Source organism: Salmo salar, chromosome 26, assembly GCF_965601325.2.
Source record: "Salmo salar chromosome 26, fSalSal1, whole genome shotgun sequence".
NCBI lineage: Eukaryota > Metazoa > Chordata > Actinopteri > Salmoniformes > Salmonidae > Salmo > Salmo salar.
Genome location: NC_138316.1, coordinates 21530122 through 21546091, shown reverse-complemented (window position 1 = coordinate 21546091; position 15970 = coordinate 21530122). Strand labels below are relative to the sequence as shown.

Below are 15970 nucleotides of genomic sequence, written 5' to 3'. Positions count from 1 at the left end.
GCGGGCAGATGGATGAGATCCCAGTGAGGATTAGAGAATCCGGCCCACCTGGGAGAGATGAGCTCGGAATCACAGGATCCTCTGGGAAACTCAGCCCCCAGAGGACAGGGAGGGGGGGACAGGGTTCAGTCAACATTAGTTACCCACACACAGATCATATATGGAGTTTCCCTCTGCCCCCTGTCTAATGACAGCCCTTCCTTGTTGAGCCTTTGTATTATAGACAGTTACAGACAGTTATAACAACCCACTTCCCACTGTATGCCCCCTGCTCCACCCTCCATGCCCTCCTGATGGCTGGCGCTGGGTGCATTAGTAGATAAGTCCTGTTTCACATCTGTAGACAGTCACACATGGGAGGAACGATATCTCAACAGTAATCTGCGGTTTAATACAACCATTAACTTCTGAATAATCTGACTGCTTGTCTGCCTCTGGAGATACCTGCTATGCCCCTCTGTGTGTGTGTGTGTGTGTGTGTGTGTGTGTGTGTGTGTGTGTGTGTGTGTGTGTGTGTGTGTGTGTGTGTGTGTGTGTGTGTGTGTGTGTGTGTGTGTGCGTGCGTGCGTGCGTGCGTTACCATCAGAAAGACAATCAGAATGACAACTGGAAGCAGGGATTGAGATTAGGTCCTATACACAATATCCCTGACTATCTGATTGCAGAATAAGGGTCTCAGCATGGCAGGAAGCTGAGAGCCATAATCGTCACACTGCTGTTTAATCTCCCACAGTTCAATGGATGGCATCTTCATATAGATTTGAGGGTCGGGATTGTTTGATAGAGGATTTCATGAATTGTTTGTTTTGTAAAAAATATATAATTCACAGACATTCACATCAAAACACAGTGTTATACTTTAATCTTGTAATACTCTTTAATGACATAGGGTTTCCTCTTGAAAGTACCATGATAGGAGAGTGTAATGGAAATTATATGATTAAAGGTTTGACTAAATGATTTCACCCTGAAAATGTATAACCGAGTGATTATAAGATGAATGTACTAAAGTGTGTGTGTGTAGGAAAAGTTTAAGCTTAATGATTTAGCAATGTTAGACATTCAAGGAAAAGGGGAACTGTTAACAGACAGCAGACAACTTGTGACCACTGTGAAACTAATAACAGGAAAGAGGTCTCCCCACCCAGGGAGGGGAGAAACCATTGGGCTTGCAGTAGATTATGTAACATGGGACAGGATATGATAAGCAATGTATGTGATGGAGAAGACTTGTAAGTAAGCATTGACAGTGTTAAAGAAGAGGAGGGGCATTTGTGAGTATGACATATGGTATGACCAAATGTTAGGTATAAAAGGCTGTGTACATTGTATGATATTCAGAGCTCTCTGAATAAAGAACTAACCTTTTGCAGACTTCTGGGACTTTGTCGAATTCTTCTATTAACCGGGGCCTTACAACCCCCGGGGAATTGGTCAAAGCATATAGTGAGTTTTGAGTTAATAACATTGGGATGAAAATTCTCGTGACAGAGAGGCAGCGGAGTCATGCACATTGTTTTAGGGAATTTGATTCATATTATATAATCAAGAGGCACTAAGGAATAGACAGTGAAATGATTAGACATGAGTGGCTACGCTACGCAGATACTGTGTGTGGTGAAAGCAAGAGAGGGGGGAGAGAGAGAAAGAGGGGATAGGGAAAGGGAGAGAGAGAGAGTTGTGTAAGTTTGATTGACAGGCCTAGATTAAGTCATTACATAACTCTACTGGGACCTGGGGTAGAGAATAAATCCAGATTAGGATCTGGAACCTCCCTCTCTCCATTCATCTCTCTCTCTCTCTCTCTCACTCTCTCTGTCACACATATAATTCCTGTACCCATGTCAGCTGAAAAGGTACATTATTTTGGTGGCAAACGTATGACAAATATACATATATACACAAACTACATAGTGAGTCATCCAGTTTACACACATCATTGATCTTAAAACTCCAAAATAACTAGCAATGCAATGTACACAGAATATTCACACACACACAATTTACACACTCTCTAACAAACATACACACATACAGGTTACCTACCCTGGGAAACAGCTCTGAGCTTTCATGTGAGGGGTCAGCCCTCAGACAAACCCTTTGCTAACCAGCAGTGGAGCCTCAGAGTGGTATGGTCAGATGACTGAGGGTGCATATCAATACTCTTACTTGGCCTCCTCGTCTCCTTTCCTTAATCTACACTGTTATAATTTGACATCCCTCATAGTGGTTTTGACTGTCCAGTGCTTTTTAATCCATACAAATTAAGGAGGTTTCCATTAAACCTTTTTATGCTAGTAAAGTACATGTAGGATAAAACATTTCATGAAGAGCCAGATGAAAACATTCCAAAGGTTGACAAAACTCAATTCGCGAGACATAATGGTATCGTTTTGTGTCGGTAAAATGAATTATGCGAGATATGTCGATGGAAACGCTTTTATGCGCGAATATTTATACAATAACCATCATATCAAAGTAAACTTGGAGTCACGCGATGACATGTGCAGTCCTCCAACTACGATTTGGGAAACCATGCAGTTTATTAGACTACAGATTAAATAAATTATGCTGAATTTCACAGGGTGGTGAAAGTGCAAGGTGATTAGCTTGATGCTCCTTTCCAATAAATATCGAGGGTCTTGTTATGGTGACATGATAATCGATGTTTGGCTGCCATTTGACAAATAAAAATAATCTCGCTCTTTCGTCCATAATAATAATCTCGCTATGTAGGCTATATGTGAGCTCTAGCCAACACCGCTAAAGCGCACGTCCCAAGAGTGCGCACACTCGCTATATAACGCAACATAGTTTGTGATAAAACCATCAGTTGAGTTGAAAATGCGGTGGAAACCTATTTAACTTCTCCTTTTTATTTGGTGCATGGTCATTTAACCACAAAGGGTATTTTTACGTGTATTACGTCATCACACACAACCTTTTATCAGTGACAAGTTAATTTGATGGAAACATCTCTGTTGGGAAAATGTGCGTATTGTTTTTATGCGATTTTAGAATATTCGCATGAAAATCTGTCGCCACGCCCCCTACGTTGCAACGCTAATCACATCTCTCTCTCTCTTTAATTTTTATTTTTTTAATTTAACCTTTATTTAACTATGGTAAATGGATTTGAATTAGTCTTTGCTAAAGATAAGTCACTCACTAATAGATAGAATCTACAACAAAATAATACAATAGAAAGTAACAAAGATTCTTATAAATGTACAGTTTACTGATGCTAAGGACAGGGGTAAGAATGCATAAGGTCCCATATAACAGAGGAAGGTAAGATAGTGGACCATGATCCGCCAAGGGAGATGCAGAAAGATAGAGAAAAGGTGACCTATAGGGATGCTCACTAGACAGACAGAATGTGGAGGGGAAAGTCCAGTGACATTGATGTCCAAGCTGTTGTGTAGTGCCATCTATAGTCTCTGTAGAGTGCAGCAGGTCTGGTGAGAGGATTCAAACTTGATTTTGAAAATGAACTCCCCATACCAGATATTCCTTAATGTGAGCTAGTCATTTAATTTGATTTATTAGGATCCCCATTAGCGACAGCTAGTCTTACTGGTGTCCGACGCTTACCGACGCTTAACGAAAAATACATTACAGACAAAAGACTTTACAATTTACATTTAAAAACATTATCATGTAGTGTGTGTATCTATCAGTTACACATGAATGTCAGTACAAACACACACAAGTAGGTCACATGGGGGACAGGCATTGTGCCATCAGGTGTTGCTTTATTTGTCTCTTGAAACCAGGTTTGCTGTTCACTTGCGCTATATAAGATGGAAGGGAGTTCCATGCACTCATGGCTCTGTATAATGCTGTACATTTACTTGAATTTGTTCTGGACCTGGGGACTGTGACTCCTAGTGGCATGTCTGGTGGGGTAAGTGTGTGTGTTAGTGCTGTGTGTAAATTGACTATGCAAACAATTAGAAATGTCCAACACATTTCTTATAAAAACAAGAAGTGACCCAGTCAGTCTTTCCTCAACTCTTAGCCAAGAGAGACTGACATTCATAGTATTAATATTAGCCGTCTGATTACAATGAAGAGCAAGACGTGCAGCTCTGTTCTGGGCCAGATGCAGCTTAACTAGGTATTTCTTTGCAGAACTTGACCATACCTCAGGCCAATAATCAAGATAAGATTAAGTCATGATTCTAGATCCCTTTGATGTTCACTATAAGTGGATTTCTCTAAGAGAAAGTATGCTTCAATTGAAAAGGGGAATAGAAATGAGACATCAACTGCATGATATGATCACTGCACCAATGTCACTATCCAGCCTACTGAGCTATATCCAAGAATAACACTCATGCATCAATTTAAACAGATAAAGAAACAACTCAGGATATATTATTTCAAAATGAAATTTACTTCAAATGGATATGGTTTAAGTTTCAGAACAGTCACTGCTGTCAGGTCAAAGTTCAACAGTCAGAGGTTAACATAATATCCATATGTGAGTGGCAACTGCAGATACTGTATCAAACCATTTGGGAGAAGGTTGAGACACAGTCACAGTGAACCTTTAGGTGGTGTAAAAGCCTTGCAACCAGATAGAGCCATTGATCAAGACAGGTCTCTTGTGGAAATAGGCACCTCATAAGCACACATACTTTTATGATGCCCAACACATCTTCCCACAGTTAGAGTCACAAAGCAACCTTGTTTTGGAGGATGGCCTCTGAGCTGAAAAGCTGGTGTTTAATATATACTGCAATGAGAATTCAACTGCAGACACTGACATACAAACAGCTCAACAACAACAACAAAAATGGCCTAATAATTTCCCCATCTCCCTGTTCTGTCGAAAGTAGGCTACAGAGTTGCAGCCAGGCAATCCACAAGAACGCATTCGTCAATGTTTTTACACTCCCCTAAAAGGCTGCTTGCACTTAGCAAACACACGGGTGGACTAAATTGGGCAATGTTTTATAGGCAACTATGGGATTATTACTATCAACTAGCTAGGCAAAAATAGCATGAGTAGACCAACAAGTTGCTATCTCTTCTATTGAAAATAAATTGTCATCGCTTTCGTAAAAAAAAGAGGGTTTGCTCTGTTCTCCACGGACCCCCTTCATCTCACGTTAAAGTCTTAGGTCGCGACGGTCTTTAGCTATCCATCCTTTGGGTGGGAATGATGGTCACATTTTCTTTACCGCTGCTCCTGCCGACAGCAAACGGTCCCGCTCTCGCACCTCCTCCTGTAGCTTGGCCTCGGTCACGCGCAGCTGGCGGATGGTTGCCTTCATCTCCTTCATCTTCACTTCCATGAGTGCGATGATGTCCCGCTGCTCGTTCAGCTTCCGAAGTAGTTCGGCCGAGGTGGTCCCGGTGGTCAGCGAGTACGCGTGGTCCAGCGGGTTGCTGACAACGCTGTAATACTGCACCGTCTGCTGCTGGGCAGCGGCGTCTGTAGAGGGATCGTCGCCCCCAGCCAGGTCAGTGGAGCTGGAGACGATTGCAGTAAAACAGGACCCGTCACCCTGCGCGCCTGGATTTACAGGTCCGATGTATTCGCCGTCCGGGCCGATCTGCACCACGATAGGGCCATCAGTAGCAGCTGTGTAGGTGACTGCATCGCTCTGAGCGGTCTCAGCGGCACCTGGGGCTGTCGAAACAACGTTTGTGATGACAATACTACCTGGACTGGGGGCTGTAACAGGAGCAGAGGCAGACGCTTTCCTGTTCCTGCCCCTTCGGTTCTTGCGTTCATTCACTCCTCTCAGCGGGAAGAGCGTCGGTACTCGAACGGTATAGGTCTTTCTGCCACCGGGAAAGTGTACGCTACAGACGCGGTGTCCAGTAGTGGGTTGGAAGGTACTAAAACAGCCGCTCACCCCGGCCCGGGAGATGTTCTTGAGCCAAATTTCCCTTTGCGTGGTATCCTTTGGAAATGTGTAGAACCGTAGCTCTCTGTCCCGATGAGAGTTGTTGTAGCAGCCAGGGACACAGCAGGTGAATCCAGGCATATTTATTCCAACGAAAATATGATAAACTTGTTATTCTATTGAAGTTTTATGTAATTTATTTTTGTTTCGTTCTTCCTCGCGTTGATATCAAGCCCATCGGCCTCGAAGCGGAACTACACGTCCCACAATGCTTCCAACTTCCTGTTTTGTGTCCTAAGCAGGCAGGTCCCAAAAAGATGACATTTTGTTTAGTGTTGCGCACAATTAATATAGTTTTAGACGTATTTGTGTATAATATCTCAGAAGTTTATTATGTTGACAGATGTTTTACTATTGTATCCATTATTACTGCTTTCCAAGCAAGCGTGTATCAGACCTAAGACCTTAAATAAACTACAAGTCCCATAATGCATACCCGAATAGCGCTTTGGCTTCCCCAAATTCTCATCTCGCGAGTTTTCACTTAAATTTTAAACGCGGGAGCCATCCGCTAAAAGGTAAACACTAGCTAGCAAGCTTTTTATTGTATATATAGTTTTTCATAGTATCCTAGCAAGCTTAGGATACTATCATAAAGTAGCACATCAAAACGTTGTTTTTCCACATAAAGAGGCGACACGAATCTAACGTATCGTGAACACGACTCGGTAGAATTCCTTGATTGTGTCAGTCAGTATATGATATATCTAACTTTAGCTTAGCTTGGATAGCTAGCTAGGTTAACTACGCTAACGTACCAGGTTAACGTTTACGCGTTAGTCGCCCCACTTACTTACTTTCAGAAGTAGTAAGTTATGTGTTTATTTGCATTAACGTTAGCTAGCAAGTACTAAGCCGGTAGTGAGCTAGCTAGGTAATTAAAACTGACAGCATGTCAATTATTTCCAGAATATCGATAAGACGTTGACTTCTTCTGTTTCGACAGACTGAACGTTATGCCATGGATTCTGTAGACGAGGACGTGTCTGCTCGAATTCTCCTGCAAGATGTAATTCAAACGGAGTATTCCAGGTCCCCAATTACCCGCAGGTAAATCAACACTGTCGGAAAGTGACCCACAGTACCTACTACTATCGATCAACTAAACTTGCTTTGGCTAGCGGTTGTCCACTGTTAGGTTGACAGGCTCTCTCTTGTCAACTGGGATATCTCCAGATAAAATTTGTAATTTTAATGGAATAAGCCATGTGTGTTATGTCCTCTCTAGTGCCTCCCAGGCTCAGTTCCAGTCCCCTGGGTCCAGAGTCAGACATAGTATCAGACTAAGGAGGAGTGATGTTGGGGCCCTTACCCCACAGGACGCCCTCAAACAGAGCATGAAAAAGAAGCTTCGTGAGGTCAGGTTAAGCCGGATGTACACTATGTGATTTAGGCCCCAATTTTAGCTGTCGCAGGTAAGTTTTTGAGATCGGAGACAAAATCCCCATGTCCTTGCCTACTCTGGGTGAGCGGCCATCAGCTACGCTTGATTAATGTGAGCGGGTCAGAGATGAAATCAGAGGGCTACCGATCCTGTCTTTGAGCAGTCCCAGACATCCCAATATTTTTTTATTATTTTGATTTTATCTGCACAAAATCTGCAATGCTCTTGTAGTGTGACATATGTAATGACAAGATTTGAGAACGGTGATCAGCAATAGTGTGTGTGCGTGACCTCCCCTCGTTTGTGCCACATCGTTTAGTTTGCGCACCACTATGTTGGCAAGACAACTACAGGAAAGACGGACATTTAATGTGAGAGGCTCAGGGATGTTAGGATTTTAAAGTTGTGTAGTGTCCGCCCGGGATTACTTTGAAGATCTGTCTTTCTGTCTGTTTGTCTGTGTTGGGCAGAGGAACTGTTTTAAACAAGGCTTGTGTTGAGTTCATCAGCATCTTTGTCTTTTCTTTTACAGAGCACTTCCAGGTCTTCCCTGCCAGAGCCACCCAGTAAGAGGAGGGCTGTATCAGAGGGAGTCAGGAAGATAAACACGCCTGCACCAGCCACAGCCTCACTTCTCTATGATGATGACATCACACCTAGATACCTACTCAGGGGGATCCTGCAGACAGGTGAGTGTTGTCATATCACAGTGAGAGTGTGTGGGTCAGCGTTTTTATTATTGACTAGCGGTAAGATGGATGTGTTATTATATGCTCATCATGGGCACATTATGGCCCGTTGTTCAGTGATCTTTGTTTTTGTTGCTCTTCTGTCTCCTCTCTGATTGGTCAGAGCCGGAGACATCCCTTCTGGTTCAGGACCGGCCAGTCAGGAAGGAGCCAGAGCTGCCCTCCACAAACTCCAGTTTTCACAGCAACCGCCCAAGGTATGCTGACAGACAAGGACGATATCCTCAGAGGTGCACTCAGGACACACAGCCCTCTGCATTATTGGTGTGGTGATTAGTTTGTGCGTTCACACCTTGTTTTTGTTTGTGCCTCCTAGTACAGGGCTATCTGAGTTGGATCTCCCTGACATGACCACCACAGTAAACCTGTCAAATACGGTGAAGGGACTAAGCAGGAAGCGACCACGTCGGAGTCTCAACATAACAGCATTCAACAGGCAGCTTGAACATGAAGGTAAGGTCATGGTCGGCACTGTACAGTGTGTGCGCATGGTTGAGTTTGTGTGACATCTGTAACTGGAGCATGTTCTGAATGTGCTACAGGGTGTGATTAAACATACTGGTTAACTGCTCTAAATGAAGACATTTTCTGTTCCACTCATTTTGACCAAGTGACAATCCCACTTTTCATGGGTTCAAGTTTAAATGAAATTGTATTTTCGGCAAATACAACGGGTGTAGTAGACTTTACCATTAAATGTTTGATTACGAGCCCTTCCCAACGATGCAGAGTTTTAAAAAAATAATACAAATAGTAACACGAGGAATAAAATACACAAGAATGGAACTATTAACAGGGAGTACCAGTACCAGATCAATGTGCTGGGGTATGAGGTATTTGAAGTAGATACTGTATGTACATGTAGGCAGGGTAAGTGACTAGGCATCATAATAGATAATAAGAGTAACATATGATGTGTGTGCGCGCGCGTATGTAGTGAATGTGTGTGGGTTTTATGTGAGAGTCTGTGTATATAGTATTGTGAGTGCATAGAGTCAGTGCAAGAAAGGATCAATGCAGATAGTCTGTGTAACCATTAATTAACTATTTAGTAGCCTTATGGCCATTTAGCAGTATTATGTCTTGGGGGTAGAAGCTGTCTCGGAGCCTGTTGGTTAGGAGTCTGATGGATGTATTCATTTTCTGATAGAATTTTATGTGTGTGGATTCCTTGTTTGCAGATGGAGAGGGTGAAGGTGGCAGTGCAACAGAAAAAGACCTCTCATCCCTGTCTTCTGCCTCTCCAAGGTAAAGAGCTGCAAATTAGAAAAACTTCTGCTCTCGCATTGAATTTCAGTAGTGAATGTCAGAAATGTAAATGAGGCTGTTTTTTCATATTTTCTAGCTCTATCACCTTCTCTCTGAAAACACCCTTTGTGGACGTTCGGACTGAGAAAAGGGGATTTCAAAGGAAGGTAGCAAATCGTAAAAAAATTTGCCTTGAGGAGTTTGACGAGGCCCTACGGAATCGACAGGCGGCGATGGGTGGAGACCCTGGTAAGCCCTTTCCTCTGCATCCTTTCTCATTTCTTGCCCCTTATATCTCTGCTTGTCTTTTGTTCGGTGTATTCTATTGTTTGATATGTACTTAAATTATCTGGAACGATATGAGAGAGACTCTCTTATGTAAGACTACATTTTGTGTGAAGAGTAGAACTTAAACCTAGTACTTCCACCTCTTTTTCTCTTCCTACGCCCACCTCCCTTTCCCTGTTTTTTTTAGAGCTGAGTGTTAGGGAGGATCAGCAGGGTCTCAGTGAGACCGTTCGTTCTGAGGGGTTCACCTTGGGACTGAGTGACCTCACCGCTCCTGACATCACCCATGACATCATCACCAGCAACACAGCGCTCTACGCCCCGCCTGATGACACAGCAACAACCTACATTATTGCCACCCAGGACAAAGACACCATCACAGGAACACAGATCCAGCGAGAAATGGGAGTAATGAAGAATGAGAAAGATATGGAGGAGGTAGGGGAACAAAAGGAGGACAAGATGGAAATAGGCAACAAAGATGGAGAGGATTTGGCTGGAGATGCTGGGCAGAGAGAGGCCTCGGTGAGACAGGGGGAGTCCAAATCACAGACCGAAGAGGTAGCTGACTCCCAGACAGGAGAAGATGAGGAGCTGGCTAAATCAGAAGGAGAGGTGTCCGAGTCTCAGGCAGAAGGAGAGGTGTCCGAGTCTCAGGCAGAAGGAGAGGTGTCCGAGTCTCAGGCAGAAGGAGAGGTGTCCGAGTCTCAGGCAGAAGGAGAGGTGTCCGAGTCTCAGGCAGAAGGAGAGGTGTCCGAGTCTCAGGCAGAAGGAGAGGTGTCCGAGTCTCAGGCAGAAGGAGAGGTGTCTGGGTCTCAGGCAGAAGGAGAGGTGTCCGAGTCTCAGGCAGAAGGAGAGGTGTCCGGGTCTCAGGCAGAAGGAGAGGTGTCCGAGTCTCAGGCAGAAGGAGAGGTGTCCGAGTCTCAGGCAGAAGGAGAGGTGTCCGGGTCTCAGGCAGAAGGAGAGGTGTCCGGGTCTCAGGCAGAAGGAGAGGTGTCCGGGTCTCAGGCAGAAGGAGAGGAGGAGGAGATGACTGAATCTCAGACAGAAGGAGAGGTGTCCGGGTCTCAGGCAGAAGGAGAGGTGTCCGGGTCTCAGGCAGAAGGAGAGGTGTCCGGGTCTCAGGCAGAAGGAGAGGTGTCCGGGTCTCAGGCAGAAGGAGAGGTGTCCGGGTCTCAGGCAGAAGGAGAGGAGGAGGAGATGACTGAATCTCAGACAGAAGATGTAGCAGATGAAGGGGGACAGGTAGTGGAAGAAGGGCAGGAAAAAGGCTTGACATCACAGAGTTTAGCACACAATGCGATGCACATCAGTCGGAGAGCTTATTGCTCAGAGGGCGGTGTCAAGGTTGCTGGAGTGATGGAAGGAGGGAGGGGCTACAAGAGCATGGGAGCAGAGCTCCATCCTACAGAGACTGGTGAGTCAGGTTGGTAATGAAAGCCTGATGTGATAATGAAAGATGTGACATTGGCCGATGTGGACAGTATTCCACTTGGCTCAAATACTGCTTGTCAACAAGACTGTTCAGTCTTTTTTAAGTTTGAAAAATAATCTTAGTGGGTCTATTCTATTTTCTATTCTATTATTTAATGTAGTATTTGTGAGACTGTTTTATTGATGTCTTTGTGTGTGTTTTGTAGGGTGGGCAGGCAGAAGGTCAGAGGGGGACACTGCTGGTGAGTGGCACAGTGGGCCGGTGGTGGGAGCTAGTGAGAGCGCCCACACTCGCACAGTAACCCTTGGCAGCGCCCCTCCCTCCCCGTTGCCCCAGGAAGATGAGCAGGAGCTGGAAGGTTTGAGTAGAACAGGCACCAGCCTTGGAAATGAGGAGATGGAGAACTCCATGCCTCCTTTAGAGATTACCTTTGAACCTGAGAACAACGCCCCTCACAGCACCATCTCATCCCTGCACCCCATCACTGCCCAGAGCCCAGCTGACCATGAGGAGGACTGGGATGATGTGGAAGAGGGGGATGGTATCCAGAGTGAAGGTTAGATCCACAAAATCTGTATTCAGGTGTGTGCGAGTGCGTATATGTTGTGATGACTAACCCCTTTCCTACAGAGCTGTCCATGAAGACTCCTGCGTTTGTCAGAGAGAAGAGGAATGCTCTGCCTATTGACCCCCTGGCCACACCCACTATTCTCAAAGACCTTCAACCAAGGCAAGTCACACACAAACACATGCAATAATTTTAGTAGTAGTACTGTGTGTTTATAAGTGTGCTAGTTTGTGTGCAAGCTTGTGACCTAATCTGTTGTCTTTTGGGGCCTCAGTTTTTCGGCTGGTGCTGCAGCGGCGGTGAAGCCCAAAGCGGTGAGGGGAAAGCGGGCTGGATCAGCCAAGAAGGATCCTGGTCTCTCTAAGAGCTACATCATGAGCGTGTTCAAACACTTTGCTAAGACCAAGGTGTCTACAGATGTCTACCCTGTCCTAAAGGAGATGTAAGAATCTACATCCATCTTAGGGAAAAGTGCTTATGTTCATTAACCTGCACATTAAGTGATTTAGTGATGTACCGATCTGTTTAACTTCTATGGGCTAGTCCCACCTGCGGGACACAGCCAGTGAAATATCAGGGTGGAAAATTCAAAAACAACAAAATGTCATAATTCAACTTTCTCAAACATACAACTATTTTACACCATTTTAAAGATAAACTTCTCGTTAATCTAACCACATTGTCCGATTTCAAAAAGGCTTTACAGCGAAAGCAAAACATTACATTATGTTAGGAGAGTACATAGACAAAAATAATCACACAGCCATTTTCCAAGCAAGGACATGTGTCAATAAAACCCAAAACACAGCTAAATGAAGCACTAACCTTTGACGATCTTCATCAGATGACACTCCTAGGACATTATGTTACACAATACATGTATGTTTTGTTCGATAAAGTTCATATTTATATCCAAAAACAGCATTTTACATTGGCGCGTGATGTTCAGAAAATGTATTCCCACAAAAACGTCCGGTGAATGTGCACATCAATTTACAAAAATACTCATCATAAACGTTGACAAAATATATAATAATTATTTTAAGAATTATAGATAGACTACCCCTGGATGCAACCGCTGTGCCAGATTTTAAAATAGCTTTACGGAGAAAACACATTTTTCAATATTCTGAGTACATAGCTCAGCCATCCCGGTGAGCTATTCAGACACCCGCCAAGTTCGGGGCAACCTAAACTCAGAATTAGTATTAGAAATATTCTCTTACCTTTGCTGATCTTCGTCAGAATGCACTCCCAGGACTGCTACTTCCACAAGAAATGTTGTTTTTGTTCGAAATAATCCATATTTATGTACAAATACCTCCGTTTTGTTCGTGCGTACAGATCACTCATCCAAAGGCATAACGCGCGAGTGCGGAACTTGAGACAAAGTCAAAATGTTCCATTACCGTACTTAGAAGCATGTCAAACGCTGTTTAAAATCAATCTTTATGGTATTTAACGTAAAATTGCGATAATATTCCAACCGGACAATAGCATATTCATTCAAGAAGAAAAAGGAGGGGCGTGCTCGTGGGACCAAGCATATCCAATCCCTTTGTTGCCAGGCAGACCACTCAGTGAATGCTCCTATTATCTGCCCAGTGACAGGACAATGCTCAAACCACTTTCTGAAGGCTTTAGACAGCCAATGGAAGCCTTAGGAAGTGCAGCGTCCCCCAAAGACACTGTAGTTTCGATTGAGAATTGTAGTTCTTCTTTTGATTCTGACTTTCCACTTCCTGCTTGGAATTTTCTCAGGTTTTTGCCTGCCATTTGAGTTCTGTTATACTCAGACACCATTCAAACAGTTTTAGAAACTTCAGTGTTTTCTATCCAAATCTACTAATAATATGCATATTCTAGGTTCTGGGCAGTAGTAAGTAGTAACCTGTTTAAATTGGGTACGTTTTTCCCCCTAGCCCAGACAGGTTAAAGACAGGAAAGCATCAGAATGCAACTGCTCTTTTATCATTGACGTTAAATTATATGTATTAGTGACAGAATAGAGGACTTACTTAATGATAATGTATTGATGGATGAATGCATGTGTAACATTTACTTGCCAGAATGGAGCTCTACTTTGACCGACTAGCTGATGACTTGGAGATGTTTGCTGCTCACGCCAAGAGGAAGACCATTGAGGTGGAGGACGTAGAGCTGCTGATGCGGAGGTTTGTTTATAGCTCTGGTTCGTCAGGTGTTTAAGTGTACAGTAGGTACTATAATCTCCTTGTCATGTGTGTGCCTGCATTCTTCTTTCTTTAACTCTGTTTTTCTCTCCAGGCAGGGGTTTGTGACTGACAGCATGCCAGTGAATGTTTTGATTGAGAAATATCTCCCAATGGAATCTCAGAAGCTCCTCATTCCTGTGGCAAATAGTGGTAACTACGTCATTCCCAAACCGAGGAGAAAATGATCAGCCTATACTCAGAATGATTAGCCCAAATCATGTGTGCTCATGTTGTATATTTGATTGAATATCTATTAATAGCTGTTCATTTATTATTTGTACACTCATTCAAACACAGCCAGGACAAGACCATGTAACCTGGTGTAAATGTGTTGTTTTTGTTGGAATATGGCTTCGTCTTTTGTTTTGTTTGTTTATATTTGTCAAATATTACTGCAATAAAATTGATTTGATTTATTCAGCAGTCTGGACTGGCATTTGTAAGGGCCTTTGGATGAGAAAGGAGACTGGAGTTAAAGCCCTGAGGTTAGGAGTGCCTTTGCTTCCATCAGAGAATCCTGAAAGACACAACCAATACAAGCACTATAGTTTGTAGACACTAATCTAATGCCCTCTGTCCTCATGCTGCCCCCAGTTTTCACAATCGACCCAGCTAATCACAGTACAGTCAGAATAAAATAAAGCAATCATTCAAACTTTCGCATTCGTTACTTTGGGGTGTGATCATTAGGCAGATTCTGTTTCAAAACATTTTGCAACAAACCGTTTACACCAAACAGAAAGCAAACGACCGTTTCAAATTCAGTTAGGCCCATTTTCGTTCGCCTTGATTGCTTCCGTTTGGTTCTTTGCTAACGGTCAGCTTTCAAGCAATATGCTTCGAACACACTGATTGTGATTTGCGTTTTGGTACACCAGAAGTACATTCATTTTCAATGGATCGCTGCGTGTGCCTTGCAGCATTGCGTTGCAGAGGCAGTTGTAGTGCGTTGTGTGGTAAATCAAATTGTATGCGTAGACTTGACAGAAAGTAGAATGTTGAATTTTTGTTGCACACATATCCAGTAAAAAGGTGGGATTCCATAAAAAAGTTTGATTGCATAATTTTACATATTTTATTCATTTGCCAAGTAGCATACATATTTATTCGATGACATCTAAAAATGTATTGTGCGAGCCTATAATATAATTTCCCTCCAAAATGCATAGTTAATAAATAGTCAAGATAGCAGAGAGTAGGCTCTTTCAACATTGAGACCAAACGGTGAGGAAGGTGGTCTTGATCGCGCTGTTGGGCGGGTGTAAGGGACCAGCCCTGCCGAAAGCGCATGTCTGTGTGGGTCCAGAGATGGTTGAAGTCCCGAAAGCATGGAGGGGAGTTCCACCGTCTCATTCAAGAGCTTCAACTGTTTGGAGAAGAATTTCTAAGTTACTTTCGTCTGGACGGAAGCCAGTTCGATCACCTGCTCCAGATGGTTGGAGCCAGGATCGCCCGGATGGATACCAACTACCGGGAGTCCATCAGCCCAGTTAAACGCCTGGCGATATTGTCTCCGGTCAGCTAAATTCTAGTCAATTTTTAAAGCCTTTGATACCGTAATTGATTTATATTAGATATATTTTATGTGCAACCTAGCTAGCTAAAGGGCTCTCTAGTTAATAGCCCCTATGTGACATCAGATTTACTTTTACAGAATGTTCATTAGGACTATAACTTTTCCCAAAGTTGGTTTCAAATAATTTTTTAATGATGCAATGTTACCAAATGAAAATAAAGTTGGGGTGCCTTCTGCCCTGATGAAGGTGGGATAGTCTTCTCCAGGACCCCTTGTTGTTCAAGACAGTTAGTCATTCATTAAATTCTTATTGGAATTACTTACACTCTTAGAAAAAAGGGTTCCAAAAGTGTCCTTCTGCTTTCCCCATAGGATAACCCTTTTTGGTTCCAGATAGAACCCTTTGGGGAAAAGGTTATACATGGAACCAAAAATGTTACTTCAAAGGGTTCTCCTATGGGGACAACTGGAGAACTCTTTTAGGTTCTAGATAGCACCTTTTTTCTAAGAGTAGAGTTGGCCTGGGCTACAGTTAATTGATACAGTCATAGACTGAATTGTACCGCTTCAAGGCATTGTTAATGATGGTTGATGACTATTACAATATAATTAGTAGAGCATAATAAA

At 43.3% G+C, this 15970-nt stretch overlaps 2 protein-coding genes across 5 annotated transcripts; one reads left to right on the top strand and one right to left on the bottom strand.

Moving 5' to 3' along the window:
• Window positions 1-4378: 4378 nt before the first annotated feature.
• Window positions 4379-6110, bottom strand: tha11 (THAP domain-containing protein 11). The gene is given in 1 exon segment (NM_001140484.1): window positions 4379-6110. A coding segment is annotated over 1 exon segment (828 nt). The 5' UTR covers window positions 6003-6110; the 3' UTR covers window positions 4379-5174.
• Window positions 5224-14243, top strand: cenpt (centromere protein T). Of its 4 annotated transcripts, none has more exons than XM_082969518.1 (14): window positions 5224-5471; window positions 6868-6971; window positions 7150-7279; window positions 7838-7994; window positions 8158-8251; window positions 8371-8507; window positions 9236-9302; window positions 9400-9551; window positions 9778-11016; window positions 11231-11581; window positions 11656-11755; window positions 11868-12035; window positions 13663-13767; window positions 13880-14243. In XM_082969518.1, exons 2-14 carry the CDS (start codon window positions 6883-6885, stop codon window positions 14010-14012), a joined length of 2922 nt encoding a protein of 973 aa, XP_082825644.1. In that variant the 5' UTR covers window positions 5224-5471; window positions 6868-6882; the 3' UTR covers window positions 14013-14243. The 4 variants fall into 4 exon arrangements, with proteins under 4 accessions (XP_082825644.1, XP_082825643.1, XP_045565077.2 ...); XM_082969517.1 differs by lacking the exon at window positions 5224-5471 and adding an exon at window positions 6358-6439; XM_045709121.2 differs by lacking the exon at window positions 5224-5471 and adding an exon at window positions 6359-6439 and having other exon boundaries at window positions 9778-11007.
• The last annotated feature ends 1727 nt before the right edge of the window (window positions 14244-15970 follow it).

Excerpts from the sequence above, each read along its gene's own strand:
- cenpt (XM_082969518.1), top strand. The coding sequence starts at position 6,883 with ATGGATTCTGTAGACGAGGACGTGTCTGCTCGAATTCTCCTGCAAGAT. Across the intron at positions 7,995-8,157 it reads CAGGGGGATCCTGCAGACAG|AGCCGGAGACATCCCTTCTG; the intron begins GTGAGTGTTGTC and ends CTGATTGGTCAG. Across the intron at positions 11,582-11,655 it reads GGATGGTATCCAGAGTGAAG|AGCTGTCCATGAAGACTCCT; the intron begins GTTAGATCCACA and ends CCTTTCCTACAG.